General features: G+C 47.3%; 1 protein-coding gene across 5 annotated transcripts; it reads left to right on the forward strand.

Annotated features, from left to right (window-relative positions):
• Positions 1-18,599: 18,599 nt before the first annotated feature.
• On the forward strand, positions 18,600-24,148 carry HDHD3 (haloacid dehalogenase like hydrolase domain containing 3). 5 transcript variants are annotated; one of them, XR_010749183.1, is made up of 3 exons: positions 18,600-18,831; positions 20,336-22,223; positions 22,414-24,148. XR_010749183.1 is itself a non-coding variant. In XM_066367378.1 (3 exons), exon 3 carries the CDS (start codon positions 20,501-20,503, stop codon positions 21,254-21,256), a length of 756 nt encoding a protein of 251 aa, XP_066223475.1. In that variant the 5' UTR covers positions 18,600-18,831; positions 19,305-19,478; positions 20,336-20,500; the 3' UTR covers positions 21,257-22,226. The 5 variants fall into 5 exon arrangements, 4 of the variants coding, with proteins under 4 accessions (XP_066223475.1, XP_066223474.1, XP_066223477.1 ...); XM_066367378.1 differs by lacking the exon at positions 22,414-24,148 and adding an exon at positions 19,305-19,478 and having other exon boundaries at positions 20,336-22,226; XM_066367380.1 differs by lacking the exons at positions 18,600-18,831; positions 22,414-24,148 and adding exons at positions 18,909-18,978; positions 19,305-19,478 and having other exon boundaries at positions 20,336-22,226.
• Positions 24,149-24,199: the final 51 nt, after the last annotated feature.

Raw genomic sequence — 24,199 nt, forward strand, 5'->3', positions numbered from 1 at the left:
GATGGGGTGAGGGATTAATTTTAGAGAGACTTTAGCTTTTGTGTATTATCTTAGCTTCAACTTTATTTTTATATCATGTATGATATATATCTACAAAAGATATGTTCATGTGTTATTTGTGGAAATAAATGAAAGTTTGGCTAATACATTATGAAAAGGTGTCTTCATTAATCAATGACAAAATCAAATTCTATCCACAATGAGGTAGCACCATACTTTCCTCAAAGTCCCTGAAAGTGTTGAGTATGTGGAACAACTGGTATACTCAGATATTACTGGTTCAACACTTCAGAAAATATGCTTATTGGCCCTGGCCGGTTGGCTCAGTGGTAGAGCGTCGGCCTGGCGTGCAGGAGTCCCAGGTTCGATTCCCGGCCAGGGCACACAGGAGAGGCACCCATCTGCTTCTCCACCCCTACCCCTCTCCTTCCTCTCTGTCTCTCTCTTCCCCTCCCGCAGCCAAAGCTCCATTGGAGCAAAGTTGGCCCAGGCGCTGAGGATGGCTCCATGGCCTCTGCCTCAGGTGCTAGAATGGCTCTGATTGCGGCAGAGCAACGCCCCAGATGGGCAGAGCATCGCCTCCTGGTGGGCATGCCGGGTGGATCCCGGTCAGGTGCATGCGGGAGTCTGTCTGACTGCCTCCCCGTTTCCAACTTCAGAAAAATGCAAAAAAAAAAAAAATATATATATATATATACATATATATATATATATATATGCTTATTACCTCATGATTTCACATCTAGAGATTTACCCAACAGAAATGTGTACATATGTTCACTAAAAGATATATTTGAGAATGTTTATAGCAACATTTCCTAATATTTGTAGTAACCAAAAACTGGCGATAACCCAAATGTCTATCAACAGTTAAGTGTAGTATATTCATATAATGAAATATTACAGGTATGAGAATGAATGACCCACACACAGCAACATGAATTAATATTACATATAAAAACATGATATGCATGCTTTCCATTACTCAGTGATAACCACCCCTGAAAAAAACAACACAGAGGTACATGGCTTGAAAAAAAAGAAGTAACAGAGAAAAGAAGTATGGATTACAACCAAACAAAAACAAATTATAGAAAAATAAAAGAGAACCAAACAAGAAACAAAACTATCAGAAAGCAATATATAAAATGGCAATAGAAAACCCTCAAATGTCAATAATTACACTAAACGTAAATGGATTGAACTCACCAATAAAAAGACACAGAGTAACAGAATGGATTAAAAAAGAAAATCCAACTGTATGCTGCCTACAAAAAACACATCTAAGTTACAAGGATAACCTTACATATAAAATTTTGAGCAAGCCCTGGTTGGATAGCTCAGTTGGTTAGAGCATCATCCCAAAGCACAGAGGTTGTTGGTTTGATCCCTGGTCAGGGCACATACAGGAACAGATTGATGTTCCTTTTTTTTTATAAAAGGTTTTTTGGGTTTGTTTTTTTTTTAGCAAAAAAGACAAAAGAGTGCATGCTGTATTATTTTTGTACAGTTTAAAAACAAGTAAATATGCAATTGGAAGTCAGGATAGTGGTTACTCTTTGGGAGGCTAAGTGATCAGAAGAGGACCAGGGCTCTAGGGTTCTAGAAATGTTATTTGTCTTGGGTCTGGGTGCTGGTTGTATAGGTAGTTTCACTTTGTAAAAATTTTAGGTCATTTACACTTCTTTGCACCTTTCTCTATGTATGATATCTTTTAATAAAAGTTAACATTAAAAAAAAAGTAGGCTCTAGCTAGGTAGCTCACTTGGTTAGAGCATCGTCCTGATAATGCCAACATTGCAGGTTCAATCCCTGTCAGGGTACATAAAAGAATCAACCAATAAATGCATAAATAAATGGAACAACAAACGGATGTTTCTCTCTCTCTCCAAAATCAATTTTAAAAATAAGTAGATGAGGCTCTGGCCAGTTGGCTCAGTGGAGTGTCAGCCTGGTGTGTGGAAGTCCTGGGTTCAATTTCTGGCCCACAGGAGAAGCGCCCATCTGCTTCTCCACCCTTCCCCCTCTCCTTTCTCTCTCTCTTCCCCTCCCACAGCCAAGGCTCCATTGGATCAAATGTTGGCCTGGGCACTGAGGATGGCTCCATGTCCTCCACCTCAGGCGCTAAAATGGCTCTGGTTGCAACAGAGCATCACCCCAGATGGGCAGAGCATTGCCCCCTGGTGGGCTTGCCGGGTTGATCCTAGTCAGGTGCATGAAGAAGTCTGTCTCTCTGCCTCTGCTTCTCATTTTAGAAAAATACAAATTTAAAAAAAAAATACAAATAAACTAAATAAATAAAATTAAAAATAGATGAAAATTAAAAAGTAAAAAGAGATGTGTCTGCTGTACCCAGCCTGGGTTTGAGGCAGGACAGTAAGAAGCTGGGAAAATTCCTTGACAAGTGGAATAAGGGAAACTGAGACAAAATAAATCAGTCCAGGCCCTGGCCAGTTTGCTAAGTGGATAGAGTGTCAGGCTGGCGTATGAATGTCTGGGTTTGATTCCTGGTTAGGGCACACAAGAGAAGCAACCATCTGCTTCTGTTCCCCTTCCTCCCCCCTTCTCTCTCTCTTCCCTTTATGCAGCCAGTGGCTTGATTGGTTCAAGCCTGGCCCCAGACGCTGAGGATAGCTTGGTTGATCCAAGTGTGTCAGCCTCGGGTGCTAAAAATAGCTTAGCTGACTTGAGCATCAGCCCTATAGGGGGTTCTGGTGTGTGGATCCTGGTTGGGGCGCATGTGGGGGTCTGTATCACTAATTTACCCCCCGTCACTTAAAAATAAAAAAATTTAAAAATAAACAAAGCCAAACAATTTAAGAAATGTACAGCCACCTAATGAATCACAAAATTTTATCTTCCCTAACCAAGGACACTTGGTAGCAAATAGTTTACACATCACAGACTGTCTCCAGAACAGACCAGCTTTAGTCCTGGTCCCTCTTTTTTAAAATATAAAACTAACCAGAAAAAAAAACCCTGACACCTCTTTACACACATTCTAACCAACAAATTAAAAGACCCACCTTAAAGCTAATGAATATTCTGTTAAGACCCTTCCCTGAGACTTCCCCTAGGATTCACAGGAGCTAAAGAAAGACAGAAAGGGCCCTGGCCGGTTTGCTCAGTGGTAGAGCGTCGGCCTGGAGTGCAGGAGTCCCGGGTTCGATTCCCGACCAGGGCACACAGGAGAAGCGCCCATCTGCTTCTCCACCCCTCCCCCTCTCCTTCCTCTCTGTCTCTCTTCCCCTCCCGCAGCCAAGGCTCCATTGGAGCAAAGTTTGCCCGGGCGCTGGGCGCTGGGGATGGCTCTGTGGCCTCTACCTCAGGCGCTAGAATGGCTCTGATTGCGGCAGAGCGAGGCCCCAGAGGGGCAGAGCATCGCCCCCTGGTGGGCATGCCGGGTGGATCCCGGTTGCATGCGGGAGTCTGTCTGACTGCCTCCCCATTTTCAGCTTCGGAAAAATATATATATAAAAAAAAAAAAAAGACAAAAAGCCCACTGGCAAACTCTCTCTAAAGCAGTGGTATAAGGCCAGGGTCTGCCGCCATAGTGGCCGTTCACATGCAGGTTCCCATTAGATTTGGGTAAACGATAAAGAAACAGTGGAGTCAAAAAAGGTGGGCCATTCCTTTATTCTACTCTCATACTAGCCAACGAGCATACAGACAGGGCTCCAAAAACCCTGACACATTCTCCAGTTCCACAACCAGGAGAATCTTCTCCAGTTTTCCCTAAAATCAGAGGCCCCCACCAGTCTTAGTCACCTCTGGTTCCCCATCTGCACACCTTCTCCCTTCTCCTCTCTGCACAGACTGGCATCCCCTTCAGCATCCTGCCAACTTGGCTTCCTTCTCCTTTCTCACTCGGCAAAAAATGGCTTCCTTCTTTCCTCCTTCTTCTCTCCTTTTAAAACTTCTTTGGTGCCAAAAACCTCTCCTCCAGCAACATTACCATAACAATGGCCCTTCCCAGGCAGAAAGGTAATTAGCAATTTCACAGACCAGCACCATTTTTTTTTTTTACAGAGACAGAGAGAGTCAGAGAGAGGGATAGACAGGGACAGACAGACAGGAACGGAGAGAGATGAGAAGCATCAATCATTAGTTTTTTGTTGCGCGTTGCGACACCTTAGTTGTTCATTGATTGCTTTCTCATATGTGCCTTGACCGCAGGCCTTCAGCAGACCAAATAACCCCTTGCTCGAGCCAGTGACCTTGGGTCCAAGCTGGTGAGCTCAAACCAGATGAGCCCGCACTCAAGCTGGCAACCTCGGGGTCTCGAACCTGGGTCCTCAGCATCCCAGTCCAATGCTCTATCCACTGCACCACCGCCTGGTCAGGTGACCAGCACCATTTTTTTTTTTTTTCCTGAAGCTGGAAACGGGGAGAGACAGTCAGACAGACTCCCGCATGCGCCCGACCGGGATCCACCCGACATGCCCACCAGGGGCAATGCTCTGCCCACCAGGGGGCAATGTTCTGCCCCTCCCAGGCATCACTCTGCTGCGACCAGAGCCACTCTAGTGCCTGGGGCAGAGGCCAAGGAGCCATCCCCAGCGCCCGGGCCATCTTTGCTCCAATGGAGCCTTGGCTGCAGGAGGGGAAGAGAGAGACAGAGAGGAAGGAGAGGGGAGGGTGGAGAAGCAAATGGGCGCTTCTCCTATGTGCCCTGGCCGGGAATCGAACCCGGGTCTCCCACACGCCAGGCTGACGCTCTACCGCTGAGCCAACTGGCCAGGGCCACCAGCACCATTTTTAACAATAAAATTGAGCATACTCAAAAATCATATTTTACAAACTCATTTGCGCAACAAGTGGTTTTCAACCTTTTTACCTTTGAGGATCGGTGAAAATGGGAGAATTATTTTAGGACCACAAGGGCAGAAATCACCCTGAGCATAAGCAAATTAAACTATGATCATTGGGTCTATAATCTTCATACAACATCAGAGGTTATCTGACCAGGTGGTTGCACAGTGGATAGAGCATCGACCTGGGACACTGTGGACCTAGGTTCAAACCCCCAAGGTCATTGACTTGAAAGCACGCTCACCAGCTTGAGTGTGGGATCATAGACATGACCCCATGGCTGTTGGCTTGACGCCCAAGATGGTTGGCTTGATCCCAAGGTCACTGGTTTAAGCAAGGGTCGCTGGCTCAGATGGAGCCCCCTCTCCTATAAAGGCACATATAAGAAAGCAATCAATGGATAAATAAAGTATCACAACTATGCTTCTCCTCTCTCTCCCTTCCTGTCTCTCTGTCCTTGTCTGTCTGTCTGCCTGTCTCTTGCTAAAAAGAAAAAAGAAAAGAAACTTATTTTCTCAAAGAGAAGTAACCAGCATCCAGCGTAGTGACATGGCAGGTGTTTCCAGGAGTTATCACCTGGCCAGAATGCACAAGATAGATCAAAGAGTGAAACCCTCTGAGGGTTTCTGTCACCTGACTTAGGGAGGACACTACACCCATTAAGTGTACCCATCTTTGAACTAGCAAATCAGAAATGTCAACATAAGAAACTTCCAAACCTGTAAAATTTTTTGTGAGTTTATTTGAGCCAAACTGTCAACAATTGCCAGAAAGCAGTCTCAAAGAGTTGAGAAAGTGCTCTGGCAAATGGCAGTTTTGTGATAGGGGCCTAGTGTTGGACCCAAGGTTGCTGGCTCGAGCAAGGGGTTACTCGGTCTGCTGGAGGTCCACAGTCAAGGCACATATGAGAAAGCAATCAATGAACAACTAAGGTGCCTCAACGAAAAACTAATGATTGATGCTTCTCATCTCTCTCCATTCCTGTCTCTGTCTGTCCCTATCTCTCTCTCTCTCTGACTCTCTCTCTGTCTCTGTAAAAAAAAAAAAAAGAAAAGATACTGAGACAGTCAACTTAGTCTTTACATAGCAATCAGCTCTGGAAATTAAAAAATGTATTGTAAATTTCAAAAAGGGTTGCATTATCAGCTGTAAAAGTAAATAGGTGAAGCATTTCAGAAGGGAGCTTGCTCCTCCCTCAATCGCATAGCTCTGCCTGGCCCCTAAAGATGACTAGTTAGCCAATGACGGGTAAGATCCCTGAAAGAGAGGGACAACACAGTCAAAGATAGGCACAGTCGAACGGGGCCATCAGGAGAAGGCTTAAGAACTAGTAAAGGTGAGGCTCAGACCCTCACCCCTACAATACAGGTCATCCACTGACCAGGACACCAAAAGAAGGGAGACTCCTTGGAGACGCAAGAAAAACCAAACAGCTGAAGATGCTACCTAAAACCAGTGGGGTTTTTAGGAACCTTGTTGCCAAAGGTTTATTCGCAACCAATTAGAAAAAGATTTTGCCAGCAGAAAAGAATAATTAGAAAAGCCAGACTTAGAATCTATTACAGAAGGCATAATATCTGAGTATTTAGTTTGTGTCCAAGTGAATACTAAGCAAAGTAAAGAAATTATAAAGAGAAACAGGGAGAGAGGAACTTTCCCAGGTGAATATTTAGAAATAGATTTTACTAAAGTAATTGATACCTTTCTAGGATAGGTAGAAGCTTGCCCTACTAGAAATGAGACCGCAGTAACAGCTGTTAAGAAATTGTTATAGGCCCTGGCCGGTTGGCTCAGTGGTAGAGTGTCGGCCTGGCGTGCAGGAGTCCTGGATTCAATTTCCGGCCAGGGCACACAGGAGAAGCGCCTGTTGAGTTCTTAGTTTTATTCACCTATTTACTTTTAGCAGCTGATAATGCAACCCTTTTTGAAATTTACAATACATTTTTTAATTTCCAGAGCTGATTGCTATGTAAAGACTAAGTTGACTGTCTCAGTATCTTTTCTTTTTTTTTACAGAGACAGAGAGAGAGTCAGAGAGAGAGATAGATAGGGACAGACAGAGGTGGCTTCTCTACCTCTCCCCCTCTTCTTCCTCTCTGTCTCTCTCTTCCCCTCCCACAGCCAGGGCTCCATTGGAGCAGGGTTGGCCCGGGCTCTGAGGATGGCTCCATGGCCTCTGCCTCAGGCGCTAGAATGGCTCTGGTTGCAACAGAACAACGCCCCCGATTGGCAGAGCATCGCCCCCTGGTGGGCATGCCAGGTGGATCCCGGTTGGGCGCATGTGGGAGTCTGTCTGACTGCCTCCCCATTTCCAACTTCAAAACAATACAAAAAAAAAAAAAGAAATTGCTATATGAAATTATTCCCAGATTTAGCTTGCCCATCAATATTGGGTCTAGTGATGGGCATGCATTTGTATCCAAGATCTCACAGCTAGTAGGAAAGGCACTCAATATTAATTGGAAATTACATTGTGCCTACAGGCCCCAAAGTTCAGGGCAGGTAGAATGCATGAATCAGATTTTAAAGGAAACTTTAACCAAATTTGTTTTTGAAACTAGTGAAAAGTGGCCCACCTTACTCCCTTTAGCCCTCCTTAGGACAAGGTGTACCTCCTACAGGGAAGGATTCACTCCTTTGAAATAATGTTTGGGAGACTCCCTCCCTTACTACCAAAAACTCAGAGAAGAAATAAAAGCTGAGTTAAGTAATCACTCCTTCCTTAAGTACTTACAGGGTCTACAGATTACTCAGCAGGCTGTCCAAAAGACTGTCCGAGAGGCGCTTCCAGCACTGCCAGGAGATCTGGTACATCCCTTCCGAAGGGACTCAGTCTGGATTAAGAAATATACCACCCAAGGACTGACTCCCACGTGGACGGGTCCACCCACCGCCATCCTGACCACTCCCACGGCTGCCAAGGTAGAAGGCATACCCGTCTGGGTCCACCACAGCCAGTTGAAGTCTATAGTCCCAGCAGAGACACCCTTGTGGACAGCAGAGACTGACCCTGCCAACCCTGTAAGTTGACCCTGAGAAGGACAGCATGCCCTGCTCCAGCCACAAACCGGAAGCTGGTTGGTCTACGCATGGCTAATGTCTGAAGAAACTCACTGAGGACCTCCTCTTTTTTTTTTTAATTTTATTTTTTTTATTTGTTAATTTTTAGAGAAGAGAGAGAGGGGGAGAGAGAGAGACAGAGAGAGAGAGAAGGGGGGAGGAGCTGGAAGCATCAACTCCCATATGTGCCTTGACCAGGCAAGCCCAAGGTTTCGAACCGGCGAGGACCTCCTCTTAATTAGACTTTGGGGAGGGGGGAAACTGAGGTCAAAGGAAAGCCAGAACAAGTTGTCTTAAGGTTTGATACATGTACTGCTATGAGTCATACAGAAGGGAGATATAAGTCCATTCGCTAGAAGGAAAGCTACAAGGTAAATAAAAAAATAAGTGTGCTCATCCTTTTTTTTTTTTTTTTTTTTTTTTTTGTATTTTTCTGAAGCTGGAAACAGGGAGAGACAGACAGACTCCTGCATGCGCCTGACTGGGATCCACCCGGCATGCCCACCAGGGGGCGACGCTCTGCCCCTCCGGGGCATCGCTCTGTCGAGACCAGAGCCACTCTAGCGCCTGGGGCAGAGGCCAAGGAGCCATCCCCAGCGCCCTGGCCATCTTTGCTCCAATGGAGCCTTGGCTGCGGGAGGGGAAGAGAGAGACAGAGAGGAAGGAGGGGGAGGGGTGGAGAAGCAGATGGGCGCTTCTCCTGTGTGCCCTGGCCGGGAATCGAACCCGGGACTTCTGCACGCCAGGCCGACGCTCTACCACCGAGCCAACTGGCCAGGGCCCATGTGCTCATACTTAACCTATAAATACTAGCTACTTAGAAGGAGGACACCTCCAAAAGGAAGTATACTTTAAAGGAAAATTACTTTATTGCCACTTAAAAGTTAAGATTTTTTAAAATTAAGAGTTCTGACTAGAAAGGAGTTGTATGGTTTTGATAATAAAAGGTATAAGGTATAGAAATACTTTTGAAAGAAAAAGGAAAAAAGTAAGTTGTTATGAAAGTCAGTTATTTCTGAATAGATAAGAAAGTTCATGACTCCTCTCTGAACCTTGTTTTCTTCAAACGGAAAGCTGCGAGTGAGAATGCCCACTTTGCAGAGTTGTTGGGAGGACTGAATGATGATTGATTGGCGGCCCCTGAAACCAAGGAGATGAAGGGAAGGTGAGCAGAGGAACTGAACACAGAACAGACCATTGTGATCCCTGTTGACTCTGGAAGGGACCAGGGCAGGTCGCTTTTCTCCTTAGGTCCTAACACTTCCCTTGGGAGACTGCTGAGAAGAGACTAGAAAACCAGTTCAGTCCTGGACACATACTGATGCTCTCAACACTTCCTCTTCTGGAAGTCTGCTGTTGGGCAGATAAAATGTATTATGCTCACTTTACTAAAGAGGCCATCGCCCAGGTGATATTAATGTGTGTTGGAGATCATTGTAACCTGGGACTTGGTTTTGGGATTAAGCCTTTCCCACCCTTTTTGCTGTAGGGTGGTACAATCCTATCATGCCTCATAGAAGTGACTTTGTATTAGAGACTTCCCTATTATGTATATTGGATTAAGGGTTTGGATTTCTACACTATAAAATGGGGACGGAACGAGAGTTTGTGCTCTTGGTTCCTGAGGTTAGCATGAGAGAGCGGAGAGAGTAGAGCCAGCAGCTAAAGGAGGCCACGTGGAGGAGGCCAGGAGAAGCAGCCAAGATGGCGGAATGCTGAGTGAGATGCCAGTTTGTGTAGAGTTTGTATCTGGGATAAGGAAGGAGATGGGGAACTGAGGAGAAGAAGGCTGGTGAGCTAGAAACCTTTGATTCTAGGAAACTCGGATAAGTCAGTGGCTTTGTGAGCACTGAGTGTGACTGGGTTTTGGAGCCCAGTGTATGTTTTTACTTGCCCGCCGGGTGCAAGGTAGGATTAAAGGCTATGGCCCACCAGTTTTTGGCTCCATGGTTTCTTTACCGACTGTCTGAATCCAATGCGAACCTGCAAGGGCCGGGCTGCTGTGATAGTGGCCCTGGCCCTGATTACTGGCTTTACATCTGCCTTGGCACCCTTTGTGGCCGTCTTTGTCAACAGCACCAAGAGATATTTGTTGTGGACCTAGTGAGCTCTGGCAGGCTCCAGGCCAGCGGTGGTTACAGTAAGAAGAGAGAAGATGAGCCATGGCTTTGAGGGGGGAAGGTTTGATTCAAATATTTGGCATCAGAGAACTCCAAAGGAAAGAGTCCTTCTTGGCAAATCATCTGGACCAAAGCATGTGCTCAAGTACTATGAAGGGGCTTAGAAGCAGAGGGGAGGGGATTCTTCCAATGTTACTCCTGCTGACCTAAAAAAATCTTAGTTGGCAGAAAAATGAGGAAGGAACTGAAGATCTTGCCATCTAACCGGTAAGATGGTTCAAGAACTCAGACTGGTTGACTGCTAACTGTGGTCCTGTCGCCCAAGATTGAAGCATGGAATTCTTGAGTTGCATTCCTCAAGACCACTCTGGATTTGCACTGGGCTCTTAATCTCTCCAGATTTCCACTCAGGCATTTACAAGGCATTGCCCCTCCCACTTTCCAGAGAACTCTTATTCCTGCCGAGAAATCAGCAGCCTCATGTGTCAATCACCAGACTCCAGTCTTTACTTTTTCAGGCCTCCATCCAACTAGGTCGCTCTGGTAGCTTTGGCCTCCGGCTGTCAGATTTTGCTCAGAGCCTCAGCTGCACAAACGTCAAGCCGTGGCGCAGAAGTAAAGAGCTGTCTACTGTGAGGTCATTGTTACAACCCTCTCACAAGGGTTTGTGTTCGACTACAAGCAACGAGGGTCGTCTGGTGCAAAAAAATTGTTTTTTAAATAAAAAAGAAAGTTTATGAAAGTTGAGGGTTTAGATAAGTTACAGAAGATTTGTGCAGGTTATAGGAGATTTGTACAGAGAAAAAAACAAAAACAAAAACCAGGTTTAGAGAACAGAATAATAAGCCTCTATTGTATATTCTAGCATATGTTATGCCTCAAGTTTATTTGTATAGAGGAAATAGTTTTACAAAATAGGAAAGGTTTAGATCTACTGTTCCTCCAACAGGGTGGTCTATATACAGCCCTCAGAGAGACTTGTCGCTCTTAATGTAATAACTCTAGAATTATTAAGGAAAGTTTATCTTTAGTTAGGAAAAATATAGAAAAGAGAAAAAAGAATTTGAACAATCAGAAAACTGGTTTTCAAAGAATGTTTAATTAGTCACCCTAGCTAACAATCCTATTGTCTGCGGCAATTAGTCCTCTAACTTTAATGTTGTCTTGTACCATGTTTAATCCATTTTATAGCAAGGTTTGTTCAAGAAAAGGTAAATTTTATTAAATTAATAACAATCAGAAAACAATATACAATTATCTATGACAATAGCAATGAAACTGAATCAAGGATTTGATTAAAAATTTAGTAAAACCAGTGGGGAATGTGATAGGGACCTACTGTTGTGTATGGGACCTCAGTATTGTGTATAGAGAGTTGGGCGTAAAAAGGAACTTTAAACCTGCTTTTAGTAGCTGCTTAGAGTAGAAAATCCCCAATAGTCCGTACAAGGAAGTTAAACATTAAACGGAGCTTGCCTGTGGCAATAGCTTAGAGTAGAAAATTTTTACAAGCCCAACTAGTTAGATATCTTAACTTAAATCTTGCCTACAGAAGCAGGATGTAGTCTTATGCTTTTAGCCTTGCAGCACTTACAGGAAGAACTGTAATCAGCTTTAGAACAAAAAATGCTTTCTACCGAAATGTCATGAATGTTGGTGCGTACATATTGTAATGGCTATGACTTTGTGATTTATCCCCTTAAATACTGCTCTCTCCCTAGGCTCGGGGCTGTTAGCTGTTTCTCACTAGCAGTCACTGGCTGGCTAATAAAGGCTCGTTAAATTTATAATCAATTTGGGCTCTGATCAATAATTACTCGCGTTCGGTCCATAACAGTTTCACCACAGGTAAAGACATAAGAGGGTTACATGAAATTGATTGGTGATAGATTAGGGAGGCAGAAGAAAGCAAAGCAGGGGAAATCTTTGGGATTGGGTAAAAAGTAAAAGTGTATATGCTGCAACTTCTTTACATAGGCTGGAATAAGACAGTTAACAGTTCATGGTTCACATAACAATAACAGTGAGGAGTCTATTGGCTTCTGCTGTGGTGGGATGCCTGACCCCTTTACATTCCAAAGGAATGTTAGATACATTATCATAGATACAAAAGGCAGCAGACAGGCTTGAATAAAAGCAAATATTACCTCTGTCTAGAGAAAGTTCTTCCCTCAGACATGAGTATCCACCATGTGGGGCAGCTGCATTAGGCTTGCTCCTGGATTTATCAACTGCAAGCACTTTGCTTGATTGGTGTGTGAGCACGTGGCAGAGGCACGTGTGCATAGCCTATATAAGGCTATGGGTGCTTCCCCTGGGCGGAGATTCTCCCAAATCACTCTCCCACCACCACCACTGTGAGGTGCAGTTTTCCTTGCTCGCTTGTTCTTACTGCGAATAGCAGGTTGTCCTTTATTTATTAGCTCTTTCCCTTTTGTTGTTTATTTGCTCAACTCTCTTTGCAAGCCTCCAATAAATGGGTATGGCCCAATGCTTTCTGACTCCACAGTTCCTCTATCATCTGCCCAAATTCAATGGGAACCTGTCTGGCCTCAGCCATCGCCATTACATCTGGCATAGTTGGCAGGATTCGAAACAGATTGGTATGGAGCTGCTGACACCTTTCCAGGGTGGGGTAGAGGAGCAGTCGCTGTTCTCCAGCATATGGTTCCCTGTGACTGTCCTTTTAGGGGCCGTAGGCAGGATGTTTTTTACAGCCCTGAGAGAGGAAACCAGTTTTGTGCCAGAGGCGGCCCGAGGTCGAGAGCTCCAGGATAAGCTGCAGACCAAGGGGGCAACAACAGCACGAGCTGGAACAGTCACTGGAGAAAGAGCTGCAGTCTGAAGTCAGACTGCAGGCTGAGAACCAGCAATGGTATGAACTGGAACAAGTGCTGGAGAGGGAGGCTAACTGGGTTCAAGAATTGCAGTGTGAGGTGCAGGCTGAACACCAGCAGTGCCTGGAACTGGAGCAATCTCTGGTGAAGGAGTTGCAGGTTTACAAGTTCCAGTTTGCCCTGGAAGCTGAACATTGGCAGTGACAGCTGTTGGAGAAACAACTGCAGGTTTAGGAGCTCGAGTGTCAGCTTCAGACCGAGAGCCAACAGCCACAGAAGCCAAAGTGGGTGCAGAAGATGGAGCTGCATTCCTGCCAGCAGAGTGGCTCTGAGTTGGCAGGAGCAGGTGTTTCTTACTCCTCCTCTTCTGAGAGGGAGGCACAGGCTGCAACTGCCAACCACAGACTCAGAGTCCTGCCCATGGTCGCCAAGAAGGTAAAATCCCAGCAGCAAAGAGTCCCTCAGGGGCAACCACAGCCTCCTCCACAGATAGTGGAGCACTATGTGGTCTGGCCCTACACTCAGGCAGAGCTGATGAAGTTGGGGGGGTGCAATTCAGGCAGAAACCCATGGAGCCACTGGTAGCCTGATTACTGAGGTTGTGGGACATAGGGGTGGATGGCATCATGCTCTCTGGAACAGAGATGGAGAAATTGGCTGCCATTACCACACACTCCTCCTTGAGGCAGCATCTTCAGAACTGGCAGGACAGCCTAGGAAACCATACCCTATCAGAACGGGTGATGGCTGCCATTCATACAGTCTGGCAGAATGCTGGGGACTTGTCAGGGGAAGTGAGTCGGTGACAGTACTATAGTGAACTGCCATGGGTCCTTCAGGAACTAGGTATAAAGAATACTGGTTTCGGAGAAATGGTGACATCGGATCACTTATAGCGGAATGGTGGACTCTTGGTAGCATTGTGCGGGGTAAAATAAGCGAATCAGAAAAAAACAGGAACTGCAGGATTCCATACATTGGGGGGACATAAAAGCGCGACTAGGAGGCATGGACAGGAGTGTGGTGGCTATGGGGGGTGGGGGGAGGGAAGGAGGGAGAGGGGGAGGGGGAGGGGTACAGAGAGAACTGGATGGAGGGTGGCGGAGGATGATCTCTTTTCGGGTGATGGGTATGCAACAGAACTAAATGACAAGATAACCTAGAAATGTTTTCGTTGAATGTATGTACCCTGATTTATTGATGTCACCCCATTAAAATAAAAATTTATTTAAAAAAAAAAAAAAAAAAAAAAAGAATACTGGTTTCAACCCAGGGCCCTGTGGAACAGATGAGGAAGTGTTTAAGGCCGGGAAGTGGGATCTTATCCTCTGCAGTGTCCCATCAGCCCTTTTTGGGTCACTAGTGGCTATCTCGGGCCCCTATGTGGGACAGCCCATCGGTGCAGTTATGCAGATTGTAGCAGACTTGGGGGAGCTAGAGGTAGCACGGAATCACAAAGCTGTGAGGGCTGATGCCTGTGCTGCCCCTCCCACTAGCAAGAGGAATGGGCCTGTGAAAGTTACCCGAACACAGATATGGGAAGATTTAATAGTGGCTGAGGCAGATAGGGAGAAAACAGATGGCAAGCCTAATAAGGTTCTTTTGGAGCTTTGGCAGCAGCTTAAACCAAAACAGAAATTTCAGCCGCTGAGATGAAGGCCAGAGGCGGGTGCACCGGGCACATGCCCTGGGCCCCGACTTCTGAAGGGCCCCACAAAACCCCAACTTTACACTTTTTTCTAATGACAAAGGGCCCAATATTTTCTTCTGTGCCCCGGGCCTCAACCAACCTTAATCTGTCTCTGCAAATGGCCCCAGCAGCTACCAATAAAACGGTTAGTGTGCGGGCAGCAAGGTTACAAGATTATATGATGGAGACAGCAGAGGGAGAGGAGGATCCCCAAGACCCATTGTTCCAGTTCAAAGAGGGGAAGGCCGAGGGACCCGTCTAACAGGGATGGGTGGGAACTGGAGGATACACATGAAATTGGCTATCCACTGGTCCCCTTCTAATATACAATGAGTATTGGCCTTGGTGGATACAGGTGCAGAATGTTCCCTTCTTTATGAGAACCCAGAATAGTTTGCTGGCCATTGACGGGTATGGAGGCCAAACTATTCCAGTGAAGCCAATAACTATTCCATTGGGATAGGAAGACTCCCCCTAAGCTGTATAAGATATATGTATCTCCTATTTCTGAATGTATATATTTCGGGGATAGATGTCTTACAAGGATTATGGTTGGAAACTACAGCCAGGGAGTTCCGCCTGAGAGTCTGGGTTGCGAAGGCAGTGTTGCGAGGACATGCAGCACATTCCCCCTTGCAATTACCAGTTCCCCGGCATGTGCCTAGCATGAAGCAGTACTGCTTGCCACGCAGCTATGAAGAAATCACTGGGACAGTCCTCAAACTAGAAAAGGAGGGATCATCTGACCAGCACAGATGATCCCCACATTCTGCACACAGCCCTTACAATTCCCTGGTGTGGCCTGTGTGCAAACCAGATGGAACCTGGAGAATGAAAGTGGATTACAGGGAACTTAATAAAGTTGTTCTTTCTTTGCATTCTGCTGTACACTTAATAGCTAACCTGATGGATCAGGTAGGCCATGAGTTGGGGATATACCATTTGTGGCAGATTTGGATAATGCCTTTTTCTCTATTGCTATAGCTGCAGAGAGTCAAGACCAATTTGCCTTCACTTGGGAAGGGCAGCAATGAACCTTTACCGTATTACCACAGGGCTATTTGCATAGCCCCACCTTGTGTCATAGGTGGTGGTTGACCTGGCTAAATGGAAACAGCCAGAGGCAGTTCGTATGTATCATCATATTGATGACATTATGCTAACTAGTGACTCTTCCAAAATTGGAGAGCAAGTAGTCCCTACCCTGCTATCCCATATGAAAGTGTGTGGCTGGGCGGTCAACAACGGCAAATTACAAGGACCTGGGTTATCTGTTAAATTCTTGGGAATTGTCTTGTCAGGTAAAACAAAGGTTATCCTTGACGCAGTTATAGATAAGATCCAAGCATACCCTGTTCCAACTACGGTAAAGCAGTTACAGGAATTCCTAGGTCTGTTGGGGTATTGGCAAGCATTCATATCACCTTATTTAGAAGGGGTTCGCTGAGCACGCACAAGGTGCATTTGCAGCAAGGAGAGCTGTCAAGGCGGCACAGGCCTTGAATGTGACCCTGTGAGCTTGATGTCCATGTAACCCCTGAGGGGTTTGGATGGGGCTCTTGGCAATGAAAAGAGCACCTAGGGCAACTCTTGGTTTTTAGTCCCAAGTAAAGGCAATTGCCCCACACTGTGTTTTGTAATTCTCTTGCTATAGTCTGTACTGTGTTTTTGTTTTTGTAATGTACCTCACTCCTCACACAAGGACCAACACGGAAGAAACCTATCGTGTAGAATGTAGATTGTAAGGCAAGCAACCCTAAAGGAGTGGAATGTGGAGCAGCTGTGTTAGGCTTGCTGGAGGGTTTACCAGCTGTAAACACTTGGCTTGATTGGTGCTTGAGCACGTGGCAGAGGCACATGTGCATAGCCTAGATGAGGCTATGGGTGCCTCCCCTGCACAGCAATTCTCCCAAATCACTCTCCCACTACGTCACCATCACTGGGAGCTGCGGTTTTCCTTGCTCCCTTGTTATTACTGCAAATAGCAGGTTTTCTTTTATTGATTAACCCTTTCCCTTTTGTTGTTTATTCGCTTGCCTGTCTTTGCGAGCCTCCAATAAATGGGTATGGCCCCAAGCTTTGCGGCTCCCCAGTTCCTCCACTGTCTGCCCGAATTCAATGGGAACCAGCCTGGCCTTGGCCACCAACATTACACACCATGACCCCTTACATACCAAAGGCATGTTATCACGTACATTATCGTAGATACAAAATACAGCAAACAGGCTTGAGTAAAAGCAAACATTACCTTTGTTTAAAGAAAGTTTTTCCCTAGGACATGACTACCCACCATGAAGTGCTTTTAGTTAGAAAGGTTTGATTTAGACCATCCTGTGTTTACCTTAGTTTCCTGAGTTCGCAAGGCCATGATGTGGGCTTTCCCCGAGTTTGTCAGGTTTAAATTAGTGGCTACATCTTGATTAAAAAAAATTTTTTTTCTTTTTTCATCCACATAACATAATAACCTGAAATACCACTGCAGTAGCCCCTAGGGAAGGAGTGGGGGGCAGGGAGGCCCTCTCCCCCCCAAGGCCTCTTCTCTTGCTCAACAAGCAGGTTGGGGCCTGTAAAGCCAGCAGGCAGGGTCAGGGCCACTATCACAGCTGCCTGGCTCATGCAGGTTTGCATTGGATTCGGACAGTCGGTAAAGAAACAGCGGAGGCAAAAACTGATGGGCCATAGCCTTTAATCCTACCTTGCACCCGGCGGGCAAGTAAAAATACACTCTGGGCTCCAAAACCCAGTCACACTCAGTGCTCACAAAGCCACTGACTTATCCGAGTTTCCTAGAATCAAAGGTTTCTAGCTCACCAGACTTATTCTCCTCAGTTCCCCATCTCCTCCCTTATCCCAGATACAAACTCTACACAAACTGGCATCTCACTCAGCACTCCGCCATCTTGGCTGCTTCTCCTGGCCTCCTCCACGTGGCCTCCTTTAGCTGCTGGCTCTACTCTCTCCGCTCTCTCATGCTAACCTCAGGAACCAAGCACCAAACTCCCGCTCCGTTCCCATTTTATAGTGTAGAAATCCAAACCCTTAATCCAATATACATAATAGGGAAGTCTCTTAATACAAAGTCACTTCTCTGAGGCATGATAGGATTGTACCACCTTACACCAAAAAGGGTAGGAAAGGCTTAATCCCAAAACCAAGCCCCAGGCTACAAGGATTCTGCCTGCCTTTAGCCCACCCCAACACACATTAATATCACCTGGGAAACGGCCTCTTTAACAAAGTGAGCATAATACATTTTATCTGCCCAACAGGGGCCCACTACCTTTGCACTTGCCAGTTCCTTGCATGTCCTTTAATCTGCACCAGGCTGCCATTCAGATCTTTGCTCCTCCACTATCTCATGCAAAGACTTCTCTCCTCATTCACTTTTCATGAGACCATTATTTTTATTGCCTCCATAGCATTTCTATCTGAAATTTGTTTATTTACTTGATTTTTATCTGCCCCACGCATGTTCCAGGAAGGCAGGAACTCTGCCTGGTTTTCCACTGTATCCTTAGAGAACAGGGTCAGCCATAGAGCATAAGACAGATGCTCTGTAAGTACTTAGTGAATGAGGTTGGGCTTTTGCTGTTTATTTTGTACACTTTGTATTTTGAAACAGTTTTGAGATGAGCATGAATACTTCTTTTTCTTAAATAAATAGTGGCAAGGTTACTGCAGAGGACTCTATCCTCAGCCGATTATTTTCAGTTAGACAAGTTTAAAGCAATTTCCTTCCGGTGCTGAATGGGACTCAGACCAGACAGGAGTATGCCTTGCTCAAGTCCACATGGCACTCAGTAAGACTGGCCAGCACCCTAAACCCCCTCTTCCAAGTCAGCCTGAGCCCCTCCCTGGAGTGTCCAGACCCCAGGGAGGCGGAGAGGCTAGGCAAGGGAAAGGGGGAGCGGAGAGAGTGCCGAAGCGGGGACATGCAAAGAGGCGGAGAGGGTGCAAGGTGACCGTGAGACGCCAGGTAAGGGTAGGAAGGGCGAGAGCTGAGGAGCTGAGAGGGTGTGGGACTCTTTCGTAAGGGCGGAGAGGGGACCTAGGAGCACGACAAGGGGGGGTCACAGAGGGCGCCGAGGGGACACATGGAGAGTGCGCAGAGAGGGTGCAGGGAGCGGCGGGCAGGAAGGGGGCGGGGCCAGAGGAGGGACAGTAAGAAGGGGCGGAGTGAGAGGAGGGGCGGAGCCAGCGGTGGCGGGAGCGGAGGGGAAAAGGGCCCAGCGCCGGGCTGAGCGTCTGCGCACCTCTCCCAAGCTGGCCAGGGGCCGCAGTTTCTTCCCTGACCTGCTTCCCTACCAGGCAGGTGAGTCCTAGGCCCCACGATTGCGGCCGCAAGTGCAGCCGGCGTCTCTGAGACCGTCCCGCCTTACGTCACGCTGCAGACAGCCGCCGTAGAGGTTTCTTTCTAATGGCAGGCATACCGGGACTTCGCCGCTTCCGAGCCCTAGAAGTGGGGAGGAAGGGTGAGCAGTTCATGTCTGTAGCCCAGCATCCCCAGCTCCGGCTTCCAGAAATAGAAACCGCTGTCGGTCTGGAGCCCGGGCCTTTTGTTATGGTTTTCGTTATGCCAGTGGCTCCCTGCGTGACTTTGGGCGACTTTGGCCCCTCACTGGGTGGGCCTCTTTTCTCCCCACCAGCAAAGTGGGAAGGGTCTCTGTGTGGATCTCCCTAAGATTCCTTGACCAGTTTTCTCTAAGACAAGTCGCAGATTCACCAGCCACATTCCTTCCTCTGCAAACACGTGGCTGCACTCAATTCTGAATCCTCTGATTTCAGCTGGAAACCTGAATCAACTCTGTCTGGGGGAAGAAGCTGCGTCCAACCTGTGTGCAACAGGCTGCGGAGTTTGTTTCCTGTGCATTGAGACACTAACCCTTTCACTGCAGTCCACCCAGGCTGTTATTACCTCCATTAAAAATTAAGCTGGGGTTCATAGAGGCTTAGATACAGGTAGGACCAGGCTACTCTGTTCTGCCTTTTGTCCTGTGCTATCCAGATTTGCCAAAAAGATTTTTTTAAAAATTCAAATATGTTTGAGCAGTGGAAGGGAGCACTGGCCAGAGAGGCTGGAAATTTGGGTTCCAGTCCTGGCTATGCTGCTGACTTACTGTGATCTTAGGTAAGTATCAGCCCTTCTCTGCCTCAGTCTTCTCTGCTAAACAGCCAGGGGTTTGATCAAATGGTCTGCAAGGACTCTCCTGCCTTTGGCATTGCTAACAATAGGAATAGCAATCATAATTTTTTCCTTACCTTGACCCACAAAGCCCTACATGAGCCAGTCCCTATCTACTCTAATCACCAGACTTCTTGCCCTGCCTCAGGACCTTTGCACTTGCTGTTCCCAGAGCCTGGAACACTTAACCACCTCTTTTTCCCATATCGTCATTCCTCACATCTCCATTGAAACTTCACTTGCCTAGGAGGTTCCCTGACAAAGTGTGTAGGTCAGGTCCTTGGATTGATTGATTGATTTACAGACAGACAGAGATGAGAGGCATCAACTCATAGTTGCAGCACTTTAGTTTTTCATTGATTGCTTTCTCATATGTGCCTTGATTGGGGGGGGTCCAGCTGAGCCAGTGACCCCTTGCTCATGCCAGCGATTTTGGGCTTGCCGGTGTCTAGCACATAATCAGTTCTCAGAAATGTGTTGTGCAATGAGCAGATCTTGTGAGGTTGGGTCCTTGTGCCAGGGATTTAGAGAGTGACACTCCCAGTGTCACACAAAAAATTGGCAGCACCAGAATTTGAACCCAGTCTATATGACTAAATCCTGAACTTCCACTTTACTTGCCATCTCATTTCAGGATCTTATGCTGTGAAGATGTTACCCAAGTGCCAGCAATTCTGACCCATGTAGCCTGGAAAGAGACAACTATTAGGTTGTGAAAGTGTGGCTCGTCTAGCTCAGTTTCCCCTCAGACCTTGCAACCTGAGGTGGACTTGGATTGGACTTGACCTTCTGCAGACCCATGGCTCGCCAGCTACAGATACGACTGCTGACGTGGGACGTGACAGACACACTGCTCAGGATCCGCCACTCCGTGGGGGAGCAATATGCCTCCAAGGCCCGGGCCCATGGGCTGGAGGTGGAGGCTGCGGCCCTGCAGCAAGCCTTCAAACGGGTGTTCAAGGCTCAGAGCCACAGATTCCCCAACTATGGCCTGAGCCACGGCCTCACCTCCCGCCAGTGGTGGCAGGATTTGGTCCTGCAGACCTTCCACCAAGCAGGTGTTCGGGATGCCCAGGCTGTGGCCCCTGTTGCTGACCAGCTGTACAAGGATTTCAGCAGTCCCTCTATGTGGCAAGTGTTGGAGGGAGCTGAGGCCACACTGAGGGAGTGCCGAAAACGAGGTCTGAGACTTGCAGTGGTCTCCAACTTTGACAATCGACTAGAAGGCATCCTGGTGTGTCTTGGTCTGCGGGAACACTTTGACTTCGTGCTGACCTCCGAAGCTACTGGCTGGTGCAAGCCAGACCCCCGCATTTTCCATGAGGCCCTCCGGCTTGCTTGTGTAGAACCCACAATGGCAGCCCATATTGGGGACAGTTACCACTGTGATTACAAGGGGGCACGGGCTGTAGGTATCCACGGCTTTCTAGTGGCTGGCCCAGAGCCTTTGGATCCTGTGGTCAAAGATTCTGTACCCCAAGAACATATCCTCCCCTCACTGCTCCATCTCCTGCCTGCCCTGGACCGCCTGGAGGGCTCACCCACGGGGCTGTGAGTCTTGTGAGGGAAGTGGCTGGGCCCAACAGACGCTGGAGACAGGGAGCCCTTTTGTCCCTAAGACCTGACCTTTACCCCCTTTCTGCAGTCTCTGTAATGCATTCTGACTGTAAAGCAGTGAATGTGAGGCTTTCCGCCCTGCCCACTAACCAGCTGCTGGTCTCTGAGATGGTTCATTCATCACTCTGTGTCTCTTTTCCACCACAAGCCCCCTCACCTCCAAGGAGATTCAGTGAGGTCCCAACTAGCTTCAAACCCAGGTACTTTCACGTGTTGTTTTAGCACCAAGGCCCTTTTGTTATCAGAGATCTTACGTAGAACCCCAATATGTAAAACAGGAAAAAAGAAAAACTGCTAGGGTTGAATCAGAAGTCCTAGGACCCCTCATTCAGCAGTGAAGCCTCTACACTGCTCCCCTGTACCCCTCAAAGCCTATGGTTTGAAAAGCAGAGTGCTAAGCTGCACTTGAGGACACGTCCTCTAGGGCCACATAGTCTAAACTGATTTTAGGTAAGGAATATCATAATTAGTCACGAGAAGAAACTTGATTCCCCTCCCCCTGATGTGTTAGGTACTCTACTAGCCCTTTCTATAAAACCCTCGCAGCTACCTAGTTGGCATGGGTAGTGTGACCTCCACTTTACAAGAGATTCACAGGTTAAGTAGCCTGCCTGAGGTCAGGGCTAGTGCCTGCGGAAGCTAGGGTTCCAGTTTAGGCATGTTTGACTCTAAAGCCATTGGTTTGAACACTAGGTTGCAAGTAGAAGGAGATCTATGTCACATGAGATAACTGCAGTGGAGATCCTGGGAGAATAGGGAAGGTGTCTTAAAGGAGGTCGGTCTTGAAGGACACCAGTCGCAGGGGGTTAGCGTGGGATAGGAAAGTGCAGGGAGCAGGGACCAGTACCCAAGATGGCAGGAGTGTAACTGTGGAGAGAAGTACTGGAAATTGAAGAGGCAGTTGAGTTTTTTAAACATTGTTTTCTAAGGTTTTCAATTTATTCATTTTAGAGAGGAGAGAGATAGACAGAGACAGAAGGTGGGGAGGACATATCAACTCCCATATGTGCCTTGACCAGGTAAGCCCAGGGTTTTGAACTGGCAACCTCAGCATCTCCAGGTCGATGCTTTATCCACTGCACCACCACAGGTCAGGCTGAGTTTTTTAATTGTCTCTTCCTGCCTCTCCCCTCTACTTGGTACTTACTGGACACCTCTGTGCCCTAGCCAGTGCCAAGCGCAGGGGACACCATGGGTAAAAAGCACATAGGCACCTGCACATTATGTTCTGGTCCCAACAGCCAGGGAAGACCCTGAACTGGGCTGGCATTTTGATGGGCATGAGGAGAATGTGTCCCTAGCAGCAGGGCTGGGGACCGAGGGCTGCCCTTGGGAGTTGGGTTGGTTAGGGGAGCATGGTGTAAGGGCCTTCGGGTGCCATCTTGGATTTGGCTTTGACGCAGGTTTTGTGGCGGGGAAGCTGTTCTCAAGATATCTTCCTAAGTGTCAGGCACTGAAGACATAGTCATGAGCTGTGGTCTCGAAGCCACAAGAGCCTCAGAAGTCATGGCAACCAAAAAACTTGCCAGTAGGTCTGTGGTCTGGATTTGATCCATTCAATGTTTCAAGTCAATTATTGAGCCAACTAGGAGTGGGGAGGGCTCTGGCCCCATCGGTGAGCCTGACGTAGGTAAGATAGCCTTTGAACTATGTTCCCCAAATGAAACAAAAATGTGAGGACCACTGCTCTAATGTAACCTTTTTTTTTAAAAGATTTTATTTATTGAGTTTACAGAGAGAAGAGGGGGGTAGTGAGAAGTATCAACTCATAGTTGCTTCACTTTAGTTGTTCATTGTTTGCTTATTGTATATGCCTTGACTGGGCAAGGCCAGGGTTTTGAACCAGTGACCTAAGCACCCCAGGTCAACACTATCCACTGTGCCACCACAGGATAGGCCTAATGTGACCTTGAGACCAGGAACAGACTTGCTCTTGTCCCAGCAATGTAGGGCACAGAACCGACTCGGGCCCTTTAGGCTCTATGTGCCGAGCTCAGCTACCAGCTTATATTTGGTGATGTAGCCGAGGGTGAGGGAAGAGGTCTAATTCCCAGTAGACACACCTAAGATTTGAGCTGGCCCTTGGGGTGGTTTGCCCAATTACCAACAAAGAACATGGAAGAAATGTTTCAATCTTTAAAAACTTTTAGTAATGTACATGCTCTCTATGGCTGGCCCTCTTACCCCCTCAGCTTTTTCTCGCTTGAGGGTCTCACCCGAGTGGCCACACATGTCAAGAGGGGCCCTCAGGTGGAGCGATCATCAGCCACGGCTGGGGGAAAGTTCATCCCTGCTCCTGCAGTGGGCACAGCCTGGAAGTCACCTCCAGGTCCAGGGCAGAGCTGCTGGTGGGTGTGTCGCAGTCAGGTTACCTGGAGACAGGATTTTCTGTCTCCCAAGTGGCCAGGTGGAACCTGGGGGGAGGACACAGCCCCCTGGCCAGAATCCTCTGTCCACGAACAGCCTGGAGGGGAGTTTTAAATCTCCTCTAGGTTGTCCATGTGTGCTAGGAAAAATTTTTTTATGTGGCATGTCATGGAAAGCACTGGATTGAGATGAAAGGACTTGAGCCCCAGGCTTTTCTGCCAGAGCACCACTTCTACGTGCTCAGAGCTGGGAAGGGGGTTGGAGGGCAGTACTTCTCTCGATGGGTCTAACACATGCACCCATCCACCCACCGATCCATCCATCCACTCGCCTATCCGTCCGTCACAGATTCGCCAAGTATTTACTACATCATGCTGGATGCGAGAGATGAAGGGATGCCCAAGTTACCATCAGAGGGTGAATTTTGGAGACTAAGGCCCAGGGAGTTGCAGCTTCCCCAGATTCCCAGCATTACACAGTTGTACCAGGTCTAAAATGGATTCTTACCCCTCCT

The sequence above is a fragment of the Saccopteryx leptura genome, chromosome 2 (genome assembly GCF_036850995.1).
Source record: "Saccopteryx leptura isolate mSacLep1 chromosome 2, mSacLep1_pri_phased_curated, whole genome shotgun sequence".
Lineage (NCBI taxonomy): Eukaryota > Metazoa > Chordata > Mammalia > Chiroptera > Emballonuridae > Saccopteryx > Saccopteryx leptura.

Coding starts and splice junctions, on each gene's coding strand:
- HDHD3 (XM_066367378.1), top strand. CDS start 20,501: ATGGCTCGCCAGCTACAGATACGACTGCTGACGTGGGACGTGACAGAC.